At 42.8% G+C, this 20,847-nt stretch overlaps 1 protein-coding gene across 1 annotated transcript in view; it reads left to right on the top strand.

Moving 5' to 3' along the window:
- ZNF704 (zinc finger protein 704) overlaps window positions 1-20,847 on the top strand; it is a 580,699-nt gene that overhangs the window by 427,474 nt on the left and 132,378 nt on the right. Inside the window, exon 4 of the mRNA XM_086966998.1 lies at window positions 8,012-8,244. Within this exon, the coding sequence (XP_086823124.1) occupies window positions 8,012-8,244 (233 nt within the window). The remainder of the gene's footprint in view (window positions 1-8,011; window positions 8,245-20,847) is intronic.

Here is a 20,847-nt window from a genome sequence, read left to right as displayed (position 1 = left end):
TATCACTCTACAAACAAGCACTGGCATAGACAATAGGTCTCGCCTTTGGGACCTTATAAGTATTAAGTTATGCAGCACAATATCCTTGGTGCAACAACATCAACTGTTGCATGGCTAAACACTTATAAGGTCCCAAAGGCGAGACCTATTTGCTATCCCAATGCTTGTTTCTGTGGGAAGGGAATGCCCAAGGGGAGAGGAATTGCAGAATGTAATGGCTCTCTGACATAGTTGTCTGGAAGAAACACTGAACAGTTTGTCTGGCCCTCTTGCCCAGGTGATTTCTGCATTTCGGTCCATTGGACCAGTGAATCACTAGATCAATACATTTCTTCTGGATGCAAATTAAGGTGTGGTGTCGGCCTCCATGATAAAAGGGGTCCCTTGCTATCCTTCTTACACATTACCTAGCCTCTTGAAAACGCACCAGTGCCACCTGGCTTTAGGGGTAATGGTGGAAAGAGAGGGAACTGCATTTTCATTGTGAATACTTGCGTACAAATTTGGCTGTACCACTTGTAGGGTGCTGTATAAAGATTTTTCTGTGTCTTTTGCTAACCTTGCGATGGGAGGTTTCAGATTATATTGTTATTTCAGTAATAAGTGTTCATCAGAGTCCTAATTTGTTTATTTCTCAACTTTTCCCTGTACTGCATCATGGGTTAAATTTAAGTGCAGAAATCGGTTACCCTAAGTAATCTGGTTTGCCAGAGTCCTTCGGGTTCCCCCTCTCCTGCAGGGTGTAAATAACCAAAAACGCTTTTTGAATTGCAGGTAGTAGTTGCTCATCGTTCCGTATAGTTCCTGCCCAATTCACAGTTTTTCCATTCCTAACTGTAGAATAGGCAACCCTACATTGAGAAACCTATTTGATTGTTTTATTTTGCTTAGTGGCCTATGACCCCTATATTCCTCCTAGCGATCAACAGCCTTTTTACTCTAATTACTTACCAGTTGTTTTTATTTTTGCAGAGAGGAAATAACCCTTTGTTGTGTGTTTATATAGATCAGTTATGGTATTACCTTTCTGCATTAAAGTTCCTTCCAGGACATCTCAAACCCACACGCTTCCACAGTGTGGCAGCTGCCTTTCGGAGTCCTGCAAGGATTCTCATTGAGCCTTTGCTTTTCAATTTATGTATCCGCCCTTTGGCAGATATTGTGGATGCTTTTTTGGTCATACTTTATTATTGTATGATGACAACACGCAGATTGTCACATCTCTTTCCACAGATGATAACAACAGACTGCCCGATCTCAGATCACGCCTTATTACTGTGGTACAGTGGACGGGGTAAATAGTTTAAAGCTTAATGGCAGTAAGACAGAGGTTCTTGTGGTGGGAAACAACCTCTTTTTAAGTGTCCCAAAAGTCTTGGGCCTCGTCCTACTCCAAAAATGATTTTAGAGATCTTGGAATATAGCTGGACAGAAAGCTTTAGATGGATTACCAAATAAATAGGGTGTCTGCTAGCTCTTTTGGATGCCAGAGCAAAAATCCATTGGTTTCTCCCTATTTCTACCCAAAGGACAATTGTTCATGCACTGGTCTTCTCCCGCCTATATTCTGCCAATGTATTTTGGGATCAGTGGGTCTGCTAAGTCATTAGTGATGATGCTAAAGATTATTCAGAATTCAACTGTACCTCATGTGTCGTCCCTATACATGTCTCTGTTTCCACTCAGCTTTGCAATCTTCACTGTCTTACTGTTGACAAGAGTATTAAGTTCAAAGCACTGTGATATATACATAAAGCCATGACACAAATAACACCCCAGTTAATTATCTCCCTAATTGCTCTTTTCACTTAAAAAAGCAGAACTTATCGGTGATCCCACGATTTAATTTGGCGAGAGACTGAGGTCTTTCTTTTACATATCTTGGGCCTATACTCTGGAACTCTTTGCCTTACTCTCTAAGGCTTTGCACTTCTACTAACAGGTTTCACAAGCAGTTGAAGATCTGCCTTTTTCAATTCTGTAATTATGTCTAGCTCTCTTATGTTAGTGCTGGAAAGCTCTTTTGGGGAAGGCTAGGTAGTTTATAACTCAGAGTAACATAACACAACATGACTCCAGTGCAGGAAGTTGAGTTTACACAAGTAAGCTAAGCACAGATGTGGGATTTTGGCCAGCTATGAGAAATGATCAGGGTGATAGATTTCAAGGTTAGTTATGAACTGCTCAACTTTCCTTGGGTGCAATTTCTGTTTGACTATATTACTCCTGGGCTAATATGTTTGCATTAACTATCTATAAACGCAAGCTACTCCTATGCATGGAGAATATCCACAATCTTCTACACCCCTCCTCACATCACTGGGCATCAAACATGCAAGTGGCTGAGAAACATGATTACTAAAACCTCTAGTTTTCAAGAAGGAATGCTCAATGGTGCAATCCTTTTCTGGCAATGCTATCAGATTTTGGCATTCTCTTCCCCCTGGTTTATGAACTACCTCCTCTATGATTACTGTGAAGACCCAGAAGAAACTTCTTTCTAGAGAGACCTCTTCTCTAGATAAATTTGATACATTCTGTTAACGTCCTACTTCTCTGTCTTTTTCTGTTTCTCTTTTTCTTTCTCCACACTCGACCCTCAGGTCCTATTTCTGTCTTTTTCCCCCTCCATTCCTACCCCACTCCTTCTCATGCCTACAATTCTCCTGCCTCCCTGTATTTACTACTCTTTCTTTTCCACTTAGTTTTGAGGTTGTCTTCTTTCAAACAACCTCACAAGGTCACAACCTTTCTCCTTATCTCTTGTTGTCTACATGGAGCCATAATATATATAGGGCGCACTTTCGCTGTTTGCGCCAAAACGCATCTCTAGGCAGCGGCAAATTCGTGCTGCCCTGGGGTCAAGTGAAATAGTTTCATAGTGCATGCGGTATGCCACCTGCACTTTGAAGAGGGGAGAGAGATCTTCCCTTGTAGATGGGTGCAGTGAGTGACTGCATCCGTTTGCAGGGGAATGTCCGGGCGGTTTGAGAAGTGGTGAGTGTGTACTCCATAGAGAATCACAAGAGTTCTTATATTAATATATTAATCCTGATAAGAACTCTTGTGATTCTCTATGGAGTACACACTCACCACTTCTCAAACCTGTATTTCTACATGAAGCCCAAGAGGTCCAGAGCTTCGAGTGTGTCTCCATTCACCTACAAAAACAGCTTATCTAAGCGTTGTTCAAGCCTTAGAATCCCTGGACCTTTGCTACCTTGCCCACGAATGTCTGGGCGGTCTATGAATCCACTTTTTCTCCCTTCCAGAAGCTGCCTTTAGAAGGTGCACTAAAAGTGTGCCACCTTTTTGTGGTGCACTTTCAATTCGCATCCTGACCTACGGGCATGTTTGTCTCTGAACCCACTTAGGTAATACGGGGCGGGCGCAGAGGTAAAGGGATTTCCTCATTTGCATGAGGCCTCACCTTCATACAAATGAGAGAATGCCCTCTCATGATAGCACTTTTGCTACATGTGCCCAGTGCTATCAGTATTACAGAAGGGGACACATCAGCTTCTGCGGCCCCATTCTGTAATACCGCTGTGCCACGGGGTACACAATTCATGCGCACAAGCCCTTTGTGCCCCGGGGGTACAAATGCTGTTTTATCCGGAAGGAAATGACGTACGTAGGAGCTGTGCAGGATTGTGGAAATTAGACCCTAATTATTAAAGTGACCGTGAGCAAGATTCTAGCTCCTACAATCATTTGAAATGGATTTGTGATCAGCGAGATAACGAATTTTACCATTATCATCTTCTTTCAAAGGAACATAAAACCTTTTCGCAACATAAGTAAAGTTGTTTTGAAACCCTGCTTCCACTACTTCCACCAGGTTTGCCGCCATATATAGCTCTGAGCTACATTACTGGGATTTTATCTAAACGATCCCGGGCTTGAATTAACATCCCTAAGATACAGATGATTAATAATGCAATGAAGGGAGAATACGTTATTGAAGCAGGTGACCGTACGAATTTGTGTATCAAGTATAGAGAGTCTAAAATACTAGTCTTGAGAAAGATGGATTTATAAGTTGACCCATCGAAACGCGTGGACGCCAAATTTCAGTACACAATCCGCCGATCTGGCATTGATTAAAGGAGGCAAATTATAAAATGTTGATTTCTATGCTATTGATATCACTATATGACGGATGTGTAAGTTGTTAAGACATTGTTTGTGTCTGACTCTTTTCTACACTCTATTTCTTATATTGTATTGGATAAATTTTTAATGTATTGTGTTTTATGAAGTTTGAGATATCAAGCATATGATGTGTTTGGTCGCTCTTTTTAAGGATACATTTTGTTATATGACAAATAAATGAATGTGAAATTTTAAACTTTGCAGTGGCTTTCCCCGGTTACATATGGTTCAGTCTCTAAGTGTGGCATAAAGGCAAGTGGAGAGTGTGTTAATTTCTGGTGTGTGACAAGTGATAAGAATGACTAGTTTGTATTGAAATCTACCCAAAGGGATCCTTTGTTTTCACTGTACAATGTACAATACAGCCCCTGGTGGCTTATACTCCATTTTTGCTCCCATGTTAATTTTTATTTTATTCCTTTTGGTTACAGCTTACTGCGTATCCCTGCATATTTATGTCCACCCTATTGTAACGACTCCTTCATTGATACCTTGATTATCATTGACTGATGTTTTGCAATTTAATGTGTTTGCATTTATGCATATATGCTATCCCGGTTCCCTTTATTTTGTAACTTTCCATCTTCATATATTGCTTCATTGTTTTCCCTAATGTGGTCTAGCACCTTCGGGCCAGGTTAGCGTTACCTACCAAGGCATAAATGAGTCTTTATATGAGCATAGACTTATTTAGGCCTGCAGAAAAGTTTAAAGAGGTTCCAAAAAGTGGAACCACTTTGAATTCTGTGTGCTGGAGTTCTGAGTGCAGAGTTCATGAATAATAATTTGAGGTTTTAGAGTCCAGTTTTAGGCAGATATCATTTTTAGTTGAGTAAATAAAAGGTGTTCTGCTTTTATATTGAACTCTGAGATTATGCTAAGAAATGGCATGCTAACACAGACTTTGGATTGTCACTATAAGCGGTCTAAAAAAGGAAGCACGAAAAGGGCAAATGAGGGTATTTTCCTTATTGTAGATAGTGTGTGTTTAAAACTGTACTTACAGTTGGTGTCCTGCATTGATAAAACTGTGTTATGTGCCTTATTTCATGTATTCCTTCAATGGGGCCATCTTGCGTACAGAAAAAAGCTTGTCTTCTCACCAGTTTTACATTATTACCACTCACCAGCTATGAAGTTTCAAGAGTATTCGTTTTTATGATGGGGTTTAAACCTATTTTGACATCAATCACTAGAAGGCCCCTTGAAGAGTATACAAGTTGGTTATACCGCTCTGATACCTTCATTGGATGCGTTACTTTGGGGATCCAAAAAATCCAAAATTGCTCTAAAGAAACTAAGGGTGCCAAAAAAACTTGGGGGTTTAAACCTACCAGACTACAGGAGATACCAACACACTTTCCTAGCTAAACAGGGAACCCAATGGTTTCTATCTACTACAACACTTCCCCCTCCTGGCTCAACATCGAAAAAAGAACTGGCTAAACCATTACCCCTTGCATCTCTTATAACTATCAAGAAAATCAGAACAGAGCATTCCGCTAACATACTTTCATGCACAGTACAGGCATTATGCAAAATTGATAACAAACTACCCAACAAAATGCGATACTCACACTTAGTATCCTTATGGCACAACGAAAACCTGAAAGTAGAAGGCAGAACGCTATTTTTAGAGAAATGGGTGCAAAAGGGCATACTATCAGTAAGAGATATTGGTACCACCCCCTCAGAATACATATCCTCCTCCCATTTCAAAGCGATATTCGACTGCAATGATATGGATTTCTTTCACTTCTTAAAAATTAAATCACTTATAGCCAGATGTAAACCACCAGCCTCTCCCAACCTACCCAAAACACTAAGTACATACAGCAAAGGGAGACATGTGGCATCCAAATTATACGCTCTCCTCTCCCCCACTAATTCTGCGCTAACCTATCCCATCCAAGATAAATGGGAAACCCTAATTTCTGATCCTGGCAACTCCCAGGAGTCAACACCGGACTGCCGTCCATGAACCCCCTCACTGGCACAATGCCACTACTGGATTGCCAATATGGCCCACTGGACCCCATCCAAACTTTGTAAACTAGGCCTTCGCCCTTTTGACACCTGCTGGAGTTGTGAGAAGGAAAAAGGAGTCTTAAGACACATGCTTTGGGAATGCTCCCTCACTAAAAAAGTTTGGCTGTATATCAGTGACTCCATATCACAAATTCTTCGCATAAACTGGACTTAACGGTCATTACATTATGTATCCTCCCACCAGCTGCAAAACAAGCACTGAAAAAAAAACAAATCTTGTGGGATATACTAGTCACAACTGGTCTCAAAGTCATCCTTACTGAGCGGAAGGACTCGTCCAAACTGTCCTCCCACACCTGGTGGGAATAGGTTAAATTTACCAGAGGTACAATTAACACACTGAATACGTACCTTAAATCCTTACCACAGAATAAGATGAAAATCTGGACCAAACTGGATAACTGTTTAACAATTTATCCCCAAAACCAATGCTGCGTCCCGGCTCCAGGACTGAATGACTGCCGTAGGGATCTGAATGTCTTAAAACTGCCTTAAGCTCAACTCCAGTAAAACGGAGATTGTGTTGTTCGGCAACAACCCCAACTTCTGGACCCCTGACTGCTGGCCGGACGCATCGGGTTCTCTTCCCACTCCTAGCAGGAAGGTGAAGAACCTGGGAGTGTTGTTTGACAATAAACTTAGCTTTAGGGATCAAGTGAATACAGTGACTTCATCTACATTGTACATCCTTAGATCCTGTAGGAAAATAATGCCATTTCTGTCCAAAGACACTCAACGAACAGTTATCACAGCCTTAACAATGTCCAGGCTGGACTACTGTAACAGTCTTTATTTTAATATCCAGGAAGGGCTTATGAACAAATTGCAAATCCTGCAGAATGCTGCAGCCAGGCTTCTTACTGGTACACCAAAATTCGCCTCGATTTTAGCTGAGATAAAAAAACTTCACTGGCTGCCGATCAAGAAGCGCACCCAGTTTAAAGCCGTATGTTTGGTCTTTAAAGCCCTTCATGGAGCTGGGCCAGACTACTTAAAACAGCTATTTTGTTGGTATGTACCAAAAAGATCATGGGGTCTTCAGAACCCTAAATGCTGCCGGTACCCTTTGTGAAAAAAGCCAACTGCGGTGGCAGAAGCTTTGTAGCCGGTGCAGACAAAGCATGGAATGGTCTCCCACTACACCTTAGATGCATGACAATCTACTGGCCTTCAGGAAGGTGTTAAAAACATAGCTTTTTATTAATTAATTTTGACAATTCTCCCTCCACTTTAGTCCCCGGTAGGACTTCACACAGTTCCACGACACCCTCGGGTAACAGTTAGCACTCTATTAATGCCACTAACATAACATAACAGTACTCATTCCCAGCCACTTCCCTGCCTCCACCCTCCTCCCATCTCCACCCCACCTGTAGTCCACCCCCACTACCCCCAGCTCCACAGCCGACATTCCTGCCACCTCCTGACTATTCCTGTTTCTCTCCTTTCCCTATCTCTTTCTCTTCTCTCTACCTGTCTCTCTATTTTCTTTCACTCCACACCCACTGACACACAAGTAAGTTACCGTGCAGTCCTCATATAGCAAGCAATCCAACCCATTCACCACACCAACATTAGCCAACCGAACCTCACACCATAATACTCACACCTTCTGCCCACTGATATGTAACACTCATTCATTATGAGATATACTGCTGTCTTTCACACAGCTTATCAGTATCACCCCTTGGATGAAATGCTTTATTTCTCACCTGTATTTTCCGTATGCATAAAATCCTAATTAAAACTTTTCTGAAATAAAAAAAGGCTAATCTGTTCCTGTGACTTCTCTCTGTTGCCTTTGCAGAGGGCTTGAATGGCTCCTGGAAAGATGGGGGGTGTGTGCCTTCCAGTACAAGCAGCAGTGGATACTGGAGCTGGAGCGCCCCCAGTGATCAGTCCAACCCGTCCACCCCATCGCCTCCATTGTCTGCCGATGGCTTCAGGCTCTTCCGTCCACAGGCCCAGGCTGACGACGGCATCGATGAGGCCGAAGCGAGCAGTCTTATGTTCGATGAGCCAATACCTAGGAAAAGAAAGGTTTGTCTGCCGTTTGTGTGTTTGCTGCTGATACCATTCGTAAGTAGGAAACATTAAGTTGTATGGGAATATTATTTTGTGTTTAACTGTCATTGAACAGCAGAGCACACCCAAACATAAATAAATGATGCAAGAAGCATAACTGGAAGAACGCAATAAACCACAGACGCAATCTCTTCCACATATATCCATATTTGACCAGAAGGGCTTTGATTACCCTTATCGCATGTGTTTTGTCCGTCTCACCTCTCTATAACAATTTTCTTTACCTACTTGGTCACTTCCATTAAACCAGGTCACTGTAATTATGTGGCGGAAGAGGACTAAATTGTGTGGCACAGTTGACTAAATTATGCGGCATTAAAAGGTAAATTGTGTTGTGTAGTGTGCCACACAATTTGTGTCAAAATTACTTGATTGTTTTTTTTAGTTTTACAAATGTTAACTGTGCTTGGACATTATGTATACATCACTAGTATGAATTTAAGCTCTAAATAAAGCAACTGAAAGAAAGGCAGTTAGCCTTTGGAAAGGGTCTTCCATTGAGCTGCAACACGTGGCAGCGTTATTAGTAACTTGATCTGTCTGAGGTACAAACACATTTCGTTTATTAAATCTGCAAATTATGCATCAGATGATAGATGTTGTGGTAAGTGCAGCAAGTCCAAAATTATGCAGGAAGGTTGCATCCTAATAATCGCATAATTTCCGTGTCTGTGCACTAGACTCACAAGATGTCCTTACCCACACAGACTTACTCTTCTCATTGTCATGCCCACTTAGCACCTGCCCTCTCTTTCATCTTGTGTGGGCCATGCCACAAACTGCTGATGGTTATTTTCAAGACAGTTCCCTTTATACTATTTCACCCTCTCTTTTTCTCATTCTCAAATTGGTATCAACCCGCCAAGTGGCTCTACCAAAATCTACTTCAAATGTTTTGAATTCAGACCTTTGTGTGCTGGTGACATGCATTCATGTCTGAACTACGGGCAGTGGCTCCGCCTTCCTTGCATATGCCTGGCCTCCCAGGAAAGGGATTAATTAGAGACTTGATCTTTCTCGCACAGTGACTTTCTAATGTAGACTTTGCCACGGTACTCCATTATCTTTTTCTTTCACTGCTATTGTATTTGCCTGTGTCCCCTTTCACTTTAGCTCTGGATTATTTAGCTGCAGGCTGTGAATGTTTTGTCACCGCACATTTATAGCAGCTAACCAGCATAATCGTTGGCTCTCATGTTTATATAAATCTGCTCTGTGTGTGCTACCCTTGGTACTGTGCCCTTCCAACCCCCACCGGCTTCCATGCAGAGAAAGGGTGCTCCAACCTGCAGGAGACATTCAAATTCATTGTTAGGAAGAAAAGTAACATGATGAGTTCAGGGTGTTCACACCTGGGCAAGGTCCTAAGCACCCTTTGTACTAGTGAGATAGCGAAGCTCACTACCCATGGTACACCCATGTAGGGGTCACTCTCACAGTCACAACAATGGTGGTGCTGGTAACCCATGAAAGATTAAAGTACCTTTTTGTATAACCATGTCTCCCCTGAAGTTGAGCAACATATTTCAGTGAGATTCAATTGTCATTGTCCAGGAAAAGGATTGCACACACGGATAATCTGAAGACCACTATGGTGAAAACCCTCTTCTGCTCCAAATTCTGCATGGAATCCACAGTACTTTTAAGTTGAGCCCAGCTACTAGCCCAAGTGTTCGTGCAAAATCCACCAGTAAACATTACAACTGGGTCCACCTCCTTTGTACTGAGCTGCTGGATGGCTCAGGTGTCAAGAGCTCATGCAAGTCTCGCTCCCTTGCACCTTTTATTGATCCATAACTCGTCCCAAAGATGTAGTCTCTCACAGTCAAAGTTTGACCAGGTAGATCCATCTCATAACTTCTGCTCCTTCTCTGCGCTACTGCCTGCTTACATGCTGTGCAGGTGGTAGTTGAGCGACAGGGTACAAGTCAGTGAGCAGGGAACCTTGTTGCAAGAAAAAGATCTGGACACCTGCCTTCCCCAGTTTTCGGACACAGTGATGTAAGGTATACAGGCTCCAGTCAAGCTAGCCACTTAGGAGACAGGACAACAGCAGCTTTGTTTCCCTGGAACAGTTGGCACATTCCCCCCAAAGCTGTTGACCTCACTACTCTCACTGCTGATACAGATTCTGGAAAAACTGTATTGGCACCAATTCTCACAGTGCACTGACAGCAATCTCTCTCCATACCCGTTGTTTCCCTTCTCAGCACCTAGTAGTCTCAAGATTCTCCCCTGGGGACCTTAGTGATGAATCATTAAATTATTGACAGAGGAGTCAGACTCATTTGCTTTATGGGACCAGTAGAAGCATGACCAGGAGTTGCCAAACCTCTTCCAGACCCCTTCAGCTCCCCACAAATGTGTACGATTTGCCTCAATGAGTGCAAAGCTGTAGGCCATGGAGATTATCCCAGCCCTGAGCCTCATTGCAGCTCCTAATCATCCCACTTATTTCTACAGCTCCAGACTACCAGACCCATGCAGCCAGAATCACTGGGCTACATCCATATGTTGGTCCCAGATCTGCTTCTAATTGCTTGGTCTTTGGGAAGGCAACTCCCCCAGGCCTAGATGACACTAGTCTGCAAATGGTTACTCTTCAAGACTCAAGATTCTGACCTCAAGATGGATTCCAGATACGATAAAGGCCGGCATCCAAACATGTGCTACTATTCAGTTGTTGCCAATGCTTTGGAAAGCCTAGCCTTTGAAACCACAGTATACCTGCCAAAGAATTAAAGCGCATATGCTCTGATGCCTGCCAGGTGTATTTGAAAAACAAGGGAACCCCGACAGTTGAATCTAGGGCAGTCTAAGTATTAGAAAAAACAATGGTCAATACTAGGCCAAACAGGTCCTAAAGCAGCAAGAGCTGTTGAGTTAAGATAGCCGTAGGATCGAGATGAAGCAGCGGATTGGTGTCACTACAACGCATGCTTTTACATCGCATGCCTTTACAACGCGGTTTTTACCACGCAGTCCATTACAACGCATAATGCTTTTAGGCGCTGGATAGTGAATTATTTAATTTACTATTCCAACTCCAGTCCCCGTGGATAGCAGGGAAGGTGTTGGATAGTAAATTAAATATATTCCCTATCCTAGAGCACCCCCCAGCGCAATGCGTTGTAATGGTTTGCGTTGTAATGGTTGCGATGTAATGGTAGTGCGTTGTAAAAAATGCGTTGTAAGTGATGTTCCCCGAAGCAGCTGTCCGTCCCAAGAGAACTCGACCGACTCATGCGGTCTGGAACTACATAAGCTGAAGTTGACATCGACTACGCGGTGATTGCCCAGGATCCGGTTGCCACTGCTGTTTTTTTCAAATTTGTCCTCCCCATCTAGGTTGTCACCTTTAAAAGGTGACTCTGTTGACACAGACTACGCGTGATTCCCCGCCTTCTTGAATTACATGCCACGGTTGTTAAATTCCTAAACGTGCCCGCGATATCCATTGGATTATTCATATTCTTCATGCTCACATTTCTTTGTGATTTCTGATGATCATCTCAAATCAGTGAGATCGAAACGCAGTCGACCTCTATACAACAAAAAACTCCTTTACTGTTAAAAATGACAAACAGGAGTTTTTGTCTATGTTGTCAATGCAATGTATATATTTTAAAAGTAACCTTCACTTGCCACATCACGCTTGTCTTCACTCTTACGTGAGCACTTGAACTATATCTCTTATTTTAAAAAAGCTTTGCTATATCAGTTATAATAAATCTTATACTAGGGAAAAGCCCGTATGTGACCCCACGTATATATTCAGTAAAATTGTCTATTTTTGCTCCTTAGGGCATCAATTATTTCTATATGCCTAATGCTATAAGCATAGTGTTTAAATACTATCGTAACTCAACAGCTCTTGCTGCTTTATGACCTGTTTGGCCTAGCAGAAACCATTGTTTTTGTAATACTGATGCCTGCAACAACGTTTCCACTGAAACCTCAGGTCTTCATGGAGTCCAGGAGGTCTCGAGGAAGTCGATGTCATAGCTGGAAATTTCAGCACCCATAGACAACAAGTACCAGGCTTCCAAAGACAATCTTATCTTTGTCTCCTGGAAACCCCAGCTTTGCCTGTTTTGGTGATGGCCACTTCGCTAAGAGGTAGGGCATCATCATTCCATATGGACTGGTTAGCCAGACATGTGGCCAGAAAATATACCGTTTATCTTGCTCATTCTCAGACAGACCAAAGGCAATGTCGTCAAGACAGTTGCATAGGTTTGACAGGTACATCTCTTTTTTCCCAGCCTATGACTAGGAAGGGTATATGTTCATATTTTACCTTGGAAATAAGGCTACAAAAGAAATACTGCTGATGTCTTGAAATCTCGTTGATATTAACACATGGACCCTGGTATGTCTTGCACCATCAATTGTGGCTTTTATCTTCCAATCTTAAATCCGGGGACTCTGGCAAATAACATGAACCTTCCAATCCCTTTAATGGAAAGAACATTTTAAATACCTTGATTCACAAGGTTATCCAGCACTATAAGACTGTCACGGTTGGATGAGCATCCCTGAGTACCATGCAAGAACTACCTCCATTGTCTCTTACCCTTTTCCAGCCAGTGAATGCCTGCAGTCTATCATGAATAGCTTGTTCTTCTGCTTAAACCTAATGGCAGGCTCTCCTCTTCCTCGGATAGCAACCAACAATAAAGAGGAAACATGTCAAAAGGAGAAACAAGCTCTCACCAGCAGGCACAAAGAAGTCCACAGTTCTCGGGTCATCTTAGGAAGTCCACTTCACTTCCTTGAGGAGAATGCTTAGTATGTTTTACTGTCAATAAATGCATATAACTACCACCTCATGGGACCTCTTATTTGGTGAGCCCCTTACAGCTCATAGAAATGCCCTTGTCCAGGCCACCTCTGCTCCTGAAGCCATCACAATAGCTTGTCCAAGAGGTCAGGATCGATATGCTCCTGCTTTTAGGAGCAATAGAGCTGGTCTTGGCCCAGTATGTCAAGGACACCACTCTCACTATCATTCTGTAACAAAAACAGTTCTCTATCTACTTCGGATCTCTACTATCAGAATTTGGTATTTTCTCTGCTATGAAGTTTCAGACTTTGGTACAGATACTGGCATCTGTTCAAAGCAGTGACTGGATGTGCTTGGTGGGTCTGCAGAATGCTTTGTTTCATGTTTTGCAGAAACAAAAACACCTTCATTTTATGGCAGGAGACCAATTCTGTCAGTTTGGATCACTGCTGTTCAGTCTAATAGCCGTTGCAGCATCACCCTTCCCAAGATTATGGTCCCAGTTGGGGCCTCTCTGTGGGTATCCCTGCCAGATGATTTTCTGACACCCGTACCATGACAGAAGGAAACAGAATCCTACTGAGCTTTGATCCTAAGAGCCCTGTTCAATGTTTGGTAAAGTAAACGAAATCAGATCATCCTTGCTCCCATCCAGCATCCAACAGGATGCAGTTATGTGGGGACATCCTGGGCACCATTCTAGCGATAACCTTTCTGCGTCTACGGAAAGTATAAAACATTAACCTGAAACTGGATCACTGCATTAGCTCTGGCCATGTCAGCATGGTAATGCCAAATGATTCAGTGACTGCAGGCACATTATAAGCTCTGCATGTGTTCTGCCACTCCACCTGGCTGAAAACTGGTACAAGGAACTGGCTGACTAGTCCAGGCCTATCCTAGAACTGCTTATCATGGTACCTACCTTGAGATTATATGTCCATACTTCTGACCTTTTTATGAGATGCCCCATCATCCTTTCCTGTCCACAGCTTGCAGTCACCACGAGCTCATCATATTGTGGGTCTAGGGATCAAAGCGGAGAACTGTACATCAGAGCCTTTGTGGCTCAAATCATATTGGTCCCTCCATTTCAATGTGCAAGTGCTAAAGACAGTCTTTCTAGGATTGTTTTTTGTTCTACAGCTGGCAAGATGCAGAATGGTGAGGATCGCAATGAACAGTACCATTGGCTTATTCTACCTGAGGAATCAAAGGGCCACTGACTTCTCTTGCCTCTAGACCTGCAGGGATGGGTTTTACAGAACATCATGCTCCTGATACTCTCTGGCACTGAGGGTATTGTCAACATCAAGTCCCTTTGTTGAGAGCTAGTGTTAACAAATTATTGACTCTTCAACAGACTCCCCTCCCCTCAAGACCAGATGAAAACCAGTTATTCTTTGGATTCACAGGGAGTCCATATCCTTATGGTAGAGTTTGATGTTGGATTGAAAAATGGCCTTCATATGTGCATTCCCCAGACTCTCCTTATGCCGAGAATTCTGGCAAAGATCAGAGAAGTCAATGGCATTCATTCATAGTAGTGGGTTTGTCTCAGCCTTACTAAGTGTAGTTCTAGGTCTTTTTCCATCTATGTCAGAAAGATCACATCCCACTCTCCTATGGCAGAAAGCTCCATTCCAAGGCAGGAGAGAGTGCAGCAGGCTTCTAGCCGATTACTATACAGTCATGCATAGTGTCAGGTTTGACACTACACACTGAACTAAGGTTCATATGCACCTCTTAAGCAGGTCTTTTGGTAGAGAATTTCTCTTTATGCACCTAACTGATGAGGTGCTAGACAAAATCAAGAATGATACAGACACAATATCATCCATGACAATTTTATACCAGCATAGACCATACTTCAGAAGGACACACAAAAGGTGTTCTGCCATGAGGCAAAGGACACCTTATCATGGTCATATGACTATTCTACAATAATGGCAAACGTTTCAACAATATACAGAGGTACATTTTCTGGCATTAACAGATTAAGAGCCAGAGGGCCTTAAATCAGAGGTTCCTAGTCCTTCGGTTCTGACCAGATGATACCCGTTGGGGTAATATGATATTGTTTCCTTCAGTAGTGGAAGGAAAATGCCTTATACCACTAGGTACACATAGCTATAAAAAACTGAGATTGCATTGAAATACCTTATCATCCACCAAGTCAAAGCAGAATCAACAAAGCATAGTTACTGCATCTCATGGCAAAAGCTACATTTTGTCTGAGCATAAGTATTATAGAAGAGGTCTCATCATCACAGTGGATGAGTCGGTGTTACTCCCTGTATTTCCTCATCCCAAGTAAGGATGGAACTCTATGACCCATCTTGCATTCACAAACTCAGAATTGCTACACTTTAGGATGACATTCCTCCAAAGACGTTATTCAGTATGCGTTTTTTTGTTGTTTTCACTCCTGTGATACACCAAATATTGATTCATATGCTTGAACAAAAAAACATAATCTCAAGATTATTCCTCCAGGTACCCAAATCCACAGTCTCAGCAGGCTGCTTTGTTGATTAACTGATCAAGGTTATTTGCCTATTCTTTTTTCATCTCTACCTCTTCTTCCATATGTGGCCAGGAAAATGTATCAGGCCCTACTGAAATTGATGCTCTCTGTCCCAAAATACTCCGGCAAGTTTAGCTCTCCCATCCCATGGATATGGCCTGTCAGCCGTATAGCAAACTACCTGCTCTTTTTCTATTTTTCCAGCCTTCGGGCAGGTAAAGACGTACAAGCTAATCTACCCTTACTCTATTTAGCAATTTCACTTAGGGATCATAAAAATAGGGACTTTCAATTGCCACAGGGCCCTACGAACAATCATAAAGAAGTACCTTGACTAACTGCAAATTCATGCTATGTTGTCAAAGAGACATTCTTTACTGTTTTACAAAGGGTGTAAGCTTACTCTGTGCAAGACTTTACTCAGTATCTTGTGAGTCTTCAATAATCTGTGTACTTACTCATTTGACAGCAGTTGTATTGTACTACAGAGCAGACATTGTCTATGTTTTTAAGATTTCTGTCATCAGTGCTTTAATAAAAGGTCTCAACAAAATCTTCCTATTTGGAACACATCCTGTTTTTACATGGGATTTACACTATGAGCCCCCCCCCCCCCACATGCACACCCTCCCTTCTGCACCTGTGTATGCATGTGATCTCAAAGAACTGTTGTGGAAAGTAGGTTTTCTAGTAAAGATCACTTTCCAGGATGCCCTCTGGGTGACAGGTTTCGCGCTCTACAAATACACTAAATAAATAAATAAATAAAATAAATAATTCTTCTCATAGGGTTAGTAAATGGCAGGCTTTGTCAATAGAGGAACCGTACTTTTCAGTATATAATAATTGTTAGGTTTTGCATACACGAAGGGCCCGATTCACAGAACTAACCTAAGACAAAATCCTAAACTTACTACTTTTGGTATTCACAGAAGGAATTTAGTAGTAGTAAAGTTAGGATTTTGTCTTAAATCTGTCTTAAGTCTGTCCTAAGTTTGCCTTAAGTCGGTCTTAATTCTGTCTTAAGTTTGTCTTAAGTCTGTCTTAAGTCTGTCTTAAGTCTGTCCTACGTTTGTCTTAATTTTGTCTTAAGTCTGTCCTACTACTTTTGGTATTCATAGAAGGCATTTAGTAGTAGTAAAGTTAAGATTTTGTCTTAAGTTTTACTAAAGTTTGACTTAAGACAGACTTAAGACAGACTGAAGAAAGACTTAAGAAAGACTTAAGACAGTCTTAATACCAAAAGTAGTAAGTTTAGGATTTTGTTTTAGGTTAGTTCTGTGAATCGGGCCCATACACATTTCTTACCAATGGTAATAACACAGGTTCAGATTATTCAGTCCATTGAGTTGTCTACATTATTTACCAACATAGAAGACAGGTCTCTCTGTAGACTAAATATTACAAGCGTCCTTATGTTCTACATTGACACTAGACATAAACAGCTGTTTGTATCCTTGGCATAACTACACCAAAGAAAGACTATCTTCAATTGAGGTATAGCTCAATGGATGCAATATTCCAGACACCACACACGATGGCAGGACAGTGTTTAATCTGCGAACAAAACAAGCTAGGAAGTTCAGTTTTTGCCCAGGTGTATCCTTCAAGTCGTGATTGGTATTCCCAGGTCAAGAGAGGAAGGAAACCTACCTTCCTTTCAAAGTAGCCTGACCACATTTTTATCCCTGGTTTCCTGATTTTCCTTTACCAGAAAATAAAGAACGGCACACACGAGTATGTTCATTAGAAACCTACCATCGCATTTATTATTGTAGTAGACATGTAATGATGCTCATGAGTATAACCTAATAATGCTGTGTTTCTTTTTAGTAAATTAAAATACATTAAGGGTTGTGTCCAGAGTGAAGGCTGGATCGTGGTAGACTCATACTTAATCTTTGGACTTTATGTGAATTATACGAGGCCCGCCTTACTTTTGAAATAGGTTTTCATTCGTGTGTGTTATGTTGAGACTGAGCATATCTTTCTCATATGTGCAATGACCTTTAAACTCCTTCTCTACTTAGAAGCCGTTCGAGGTGAGTTCAAGGGAGAGAAAAAACAAACGAATCTGTCAATCAATCTTCCTCTGGCTGTTTGCTAATTTTGGTGTTGCAATTGTTGACCATTAAATGCTGTGACCTAGTGCGCCGTTTGCTGTGAAGGGCTGAGCCATTTGGCTGTTTAGACAAGGTTATAGTAGCATATAAAAAGTAACCAGGCCTTGCTGATACATTGATGCACTTTCATCTGTCGTGAACCTGTTCTGTGAAGCTAAAAGCTGAGTGCATTCCTTGCTGAAGGCGTTCATGCTTCAGCGATACAATCTTCAACAATGTATCGTCAACAAAGGGCCATCAATAATGCAGCAGGCTCCCGCCAGCATGCAGTACCACTGGTGTTCGGTTTGTTGAAGCTTCCCATCTGTCAATGCCCCCTGCCTCTGCTGGGCATGCAAAACTGTATTGCACATATTCCAGGGCCGTATTTTCATTCTCCCTTGTGCTGGTTCTCAAAAACACACTTCCTTGAATATTTGAGTAGTAAATGAATAATAGCAATTTATGCAGCCCTCCAATATTTGTGCTTGTGTCTCTGGCACGCCTCAGATTTTTGGGGCAAGCATAGAAATACGAGTATCTGGTGAAACACTGGAGTAATATCTGCACAGACTGAATGTAGGGCCGAATTTAGGGTGAAGCCCATCCGCGGCTGCTCCCGGTAAGCAGCAGTGGGGAAGGGGGGAGGGGGGGGGGGGGGTTGGAGAGGGGGAGGAGCAGGGTTTTTTTTTTATAAAAAGCACACTTACCTGCTGGCCCGCTGCCTCTCCTGCGTTCTCTTCGGGGCTTCTTATCTTCAATGGAAGCAGGAAGCCCCCAGCCATTCACAATGCTGCATGCAAACACCTAGGTGTCTCTAGTACTCCACCATCAGGCAGTGGTGGTGCGAGGCAGGATTACTGTGCATTTCAGTACGCTTTCTGTGTTGGGATGGAAAAGGAATATAAATTATCTCTTGGCCCAGGATAGCAAGCATATTTAAATTGTTTCTGAGCTAAGGTGACCATATGCCAAACAATCCATCATAGTGTTTGTGTTTGTGCCAGCTTCCCCACACTACTCTCAGAGGGTCCCACTTTAAATGTACTTTAGGTTCCGCACAAAGGCGATCCTTATTGTTGATGCTGGTCACATGTGTTCTAATTTTTGACTGTGAAAGTGTTTAGTGAACTGCAGGTCCAGTTTGGGGGGTCGGTGTGGGAGGGAATTAGGAATCATTAGGACCAAGACTGATCAGATAGCACACCGGGACCATATCAACAGATGCAGAGGTGAAATCCCCATCATCTACAAAGGAACCATCCACTGCAACACCACCAAAGACTACACCACCCCGATTGCAGAACAGCTCAACTTCCAACTCAAAACAGATGGCTAAACCACCATCAGAGGCACCCTCGCCTACCGACCTCCAAGACCAAGCCTCGACTTCTACGACCCCATCTCCGAATTCATTGCACCACTAGTCATCAGCACCAAATACTACATCTTCCTCCGCGGCCTCAATTTTCACCTTAACAACCCTAACAGTGCAAACTCAGCCAACCTCCTTGAAAGCATGAACAACAACGGCCTCACCCAACTAGTCACCAACCCCACACACAAGGCAGTTCACACGCTCAAGCCTGTTTTCACAGCCAGCAATAGAGTCAAGTACAGACAGGTCACTAAGTTAACCTAGACGGACCACTCAATCATCTACTTCACCATCACAGCAGCCAACAAGCTGACCAGCACCTCACGCCGCAGCTGGAACAAAGTCTCTAAAAAGCCAATGGACAGTGGCCCTCAACACTTTCCACTTTGACACCACAACCAACCTCAAACAGGCTCTCAAGAATTCACCTTCTGTTGTTACTCCTGACCCTAAATTACACTTTGCGAGAAACCTACATCCGCCTCTCCAGAGGCTACAGCGGGACATTGCCACCTGGAGGACACTGCCTCTCTCACTCCTTGGACTTGCAACTTTATTTAAAATGATGTCCCTACCCCATTTCCTATATACATTGCAAAATGCGCCCAATCCAGTGCCAGCCAGTTATTTTAGGGAAATTGAGGATCTTCAGAGGGAACTGATCTGGAGCTCGAGACCCCACATAGCACATAAAAAACTGGTCCTCAACTGGTATGATAGTGGCATAAGCCTCCCAGATATTAAAAAATACTACTGGGCTGCTCAAATTGAAGCCATTAACCAAGCCACTTACAGAGGCCTCCATGAACCAGGATAAGCCACAGATAGATGGCTCCTGCCGGGCGGGAACTTTAATGTATCGTTGCACTCCCCCCGCAAAAAATTGCAGCTCACTGGCCCAACCAAACATGCGGTAAGGATTTGGCACAACGTCCAGAAAAGTCTGGGTTGGAGGGATAGACTAACTCTTCCCACCCTCTGTGGGACCCGGAACAACTAGGCCAACCTCCAAGGGTTTTGGCAGATGGTATCTAATTGGCATATCATGTATAGGTGATCTTTGGTCCAGGGGAGAGGTAGTCGACATTACAACAGCAATATGAAATGGCGGGCACAGAATTCTTCCTGAACTTACAGATCCACCATGCCCTCTATGCGACTATACCAAAGGGCACTTCGCTCCCTGACTCCTCCCCGCTGGAGGACAGACTCCTGGATGGCTACTTGCTGGAAAAAGCAGTCTCCCTTAAATATAACAAACTGTTACACAATAGCCCTGACCCCCTTGAGAAACTTAGGGAACACTGGGTGGCAGACATCTTTGAAATAGATGACGATGAGTGGCGGGAGGCGGTGGCATCCCCCTGGGAGGTGGGTATCTCTGCCCAATTGCGACTGATCCAACTCAAGATCCTGCATAGGATTTATATCACAGAACCACAGTTGCTGCATATGGGGAGAGAAGGCGGGAGTGAATGTCATAGAGGGTGTGGGCAGGTAGGCATGTTTATGCACATCCTTTGGGAATGCAACCATATTCATTAGTTTGGGCAAGTGATACATCGGACCTTTAGGATGGTCCTGAACAAAACGTGCACCCTGAAAAAAACGTTGCCTCCTTAACATATGGGAGCCTACTGACCTTAACACCTCAGAGAAAACCTGGGCTACTTTGGGTCTTACACCGGCAAAAAGTGACATTGCGCAAAACTGGGGGTCTGACACGCCACCTGCATTGTCAAAATGGAAACAAAAGTTTGACTGT

The sequence above is a fragment of the Lissotriton vulgaris genome, chromosome 4_1 (genome assembly GCF_964263255.1).
Source record: "Lissotriton vulgaris chromosome 4_1, aLisVul1.2, whole genome shotgun sequence".
In the NCBI taxonomy this organism is placed as follows: Eukaryota; Metazoa; Chordata; class Amphibia; order Caudata; family Salamandridae; genus Lissotriton; species Lissotriton vulgaris.
This window is presented reverse-complemented; position numbering and strand designations above follow the sequence as displayed.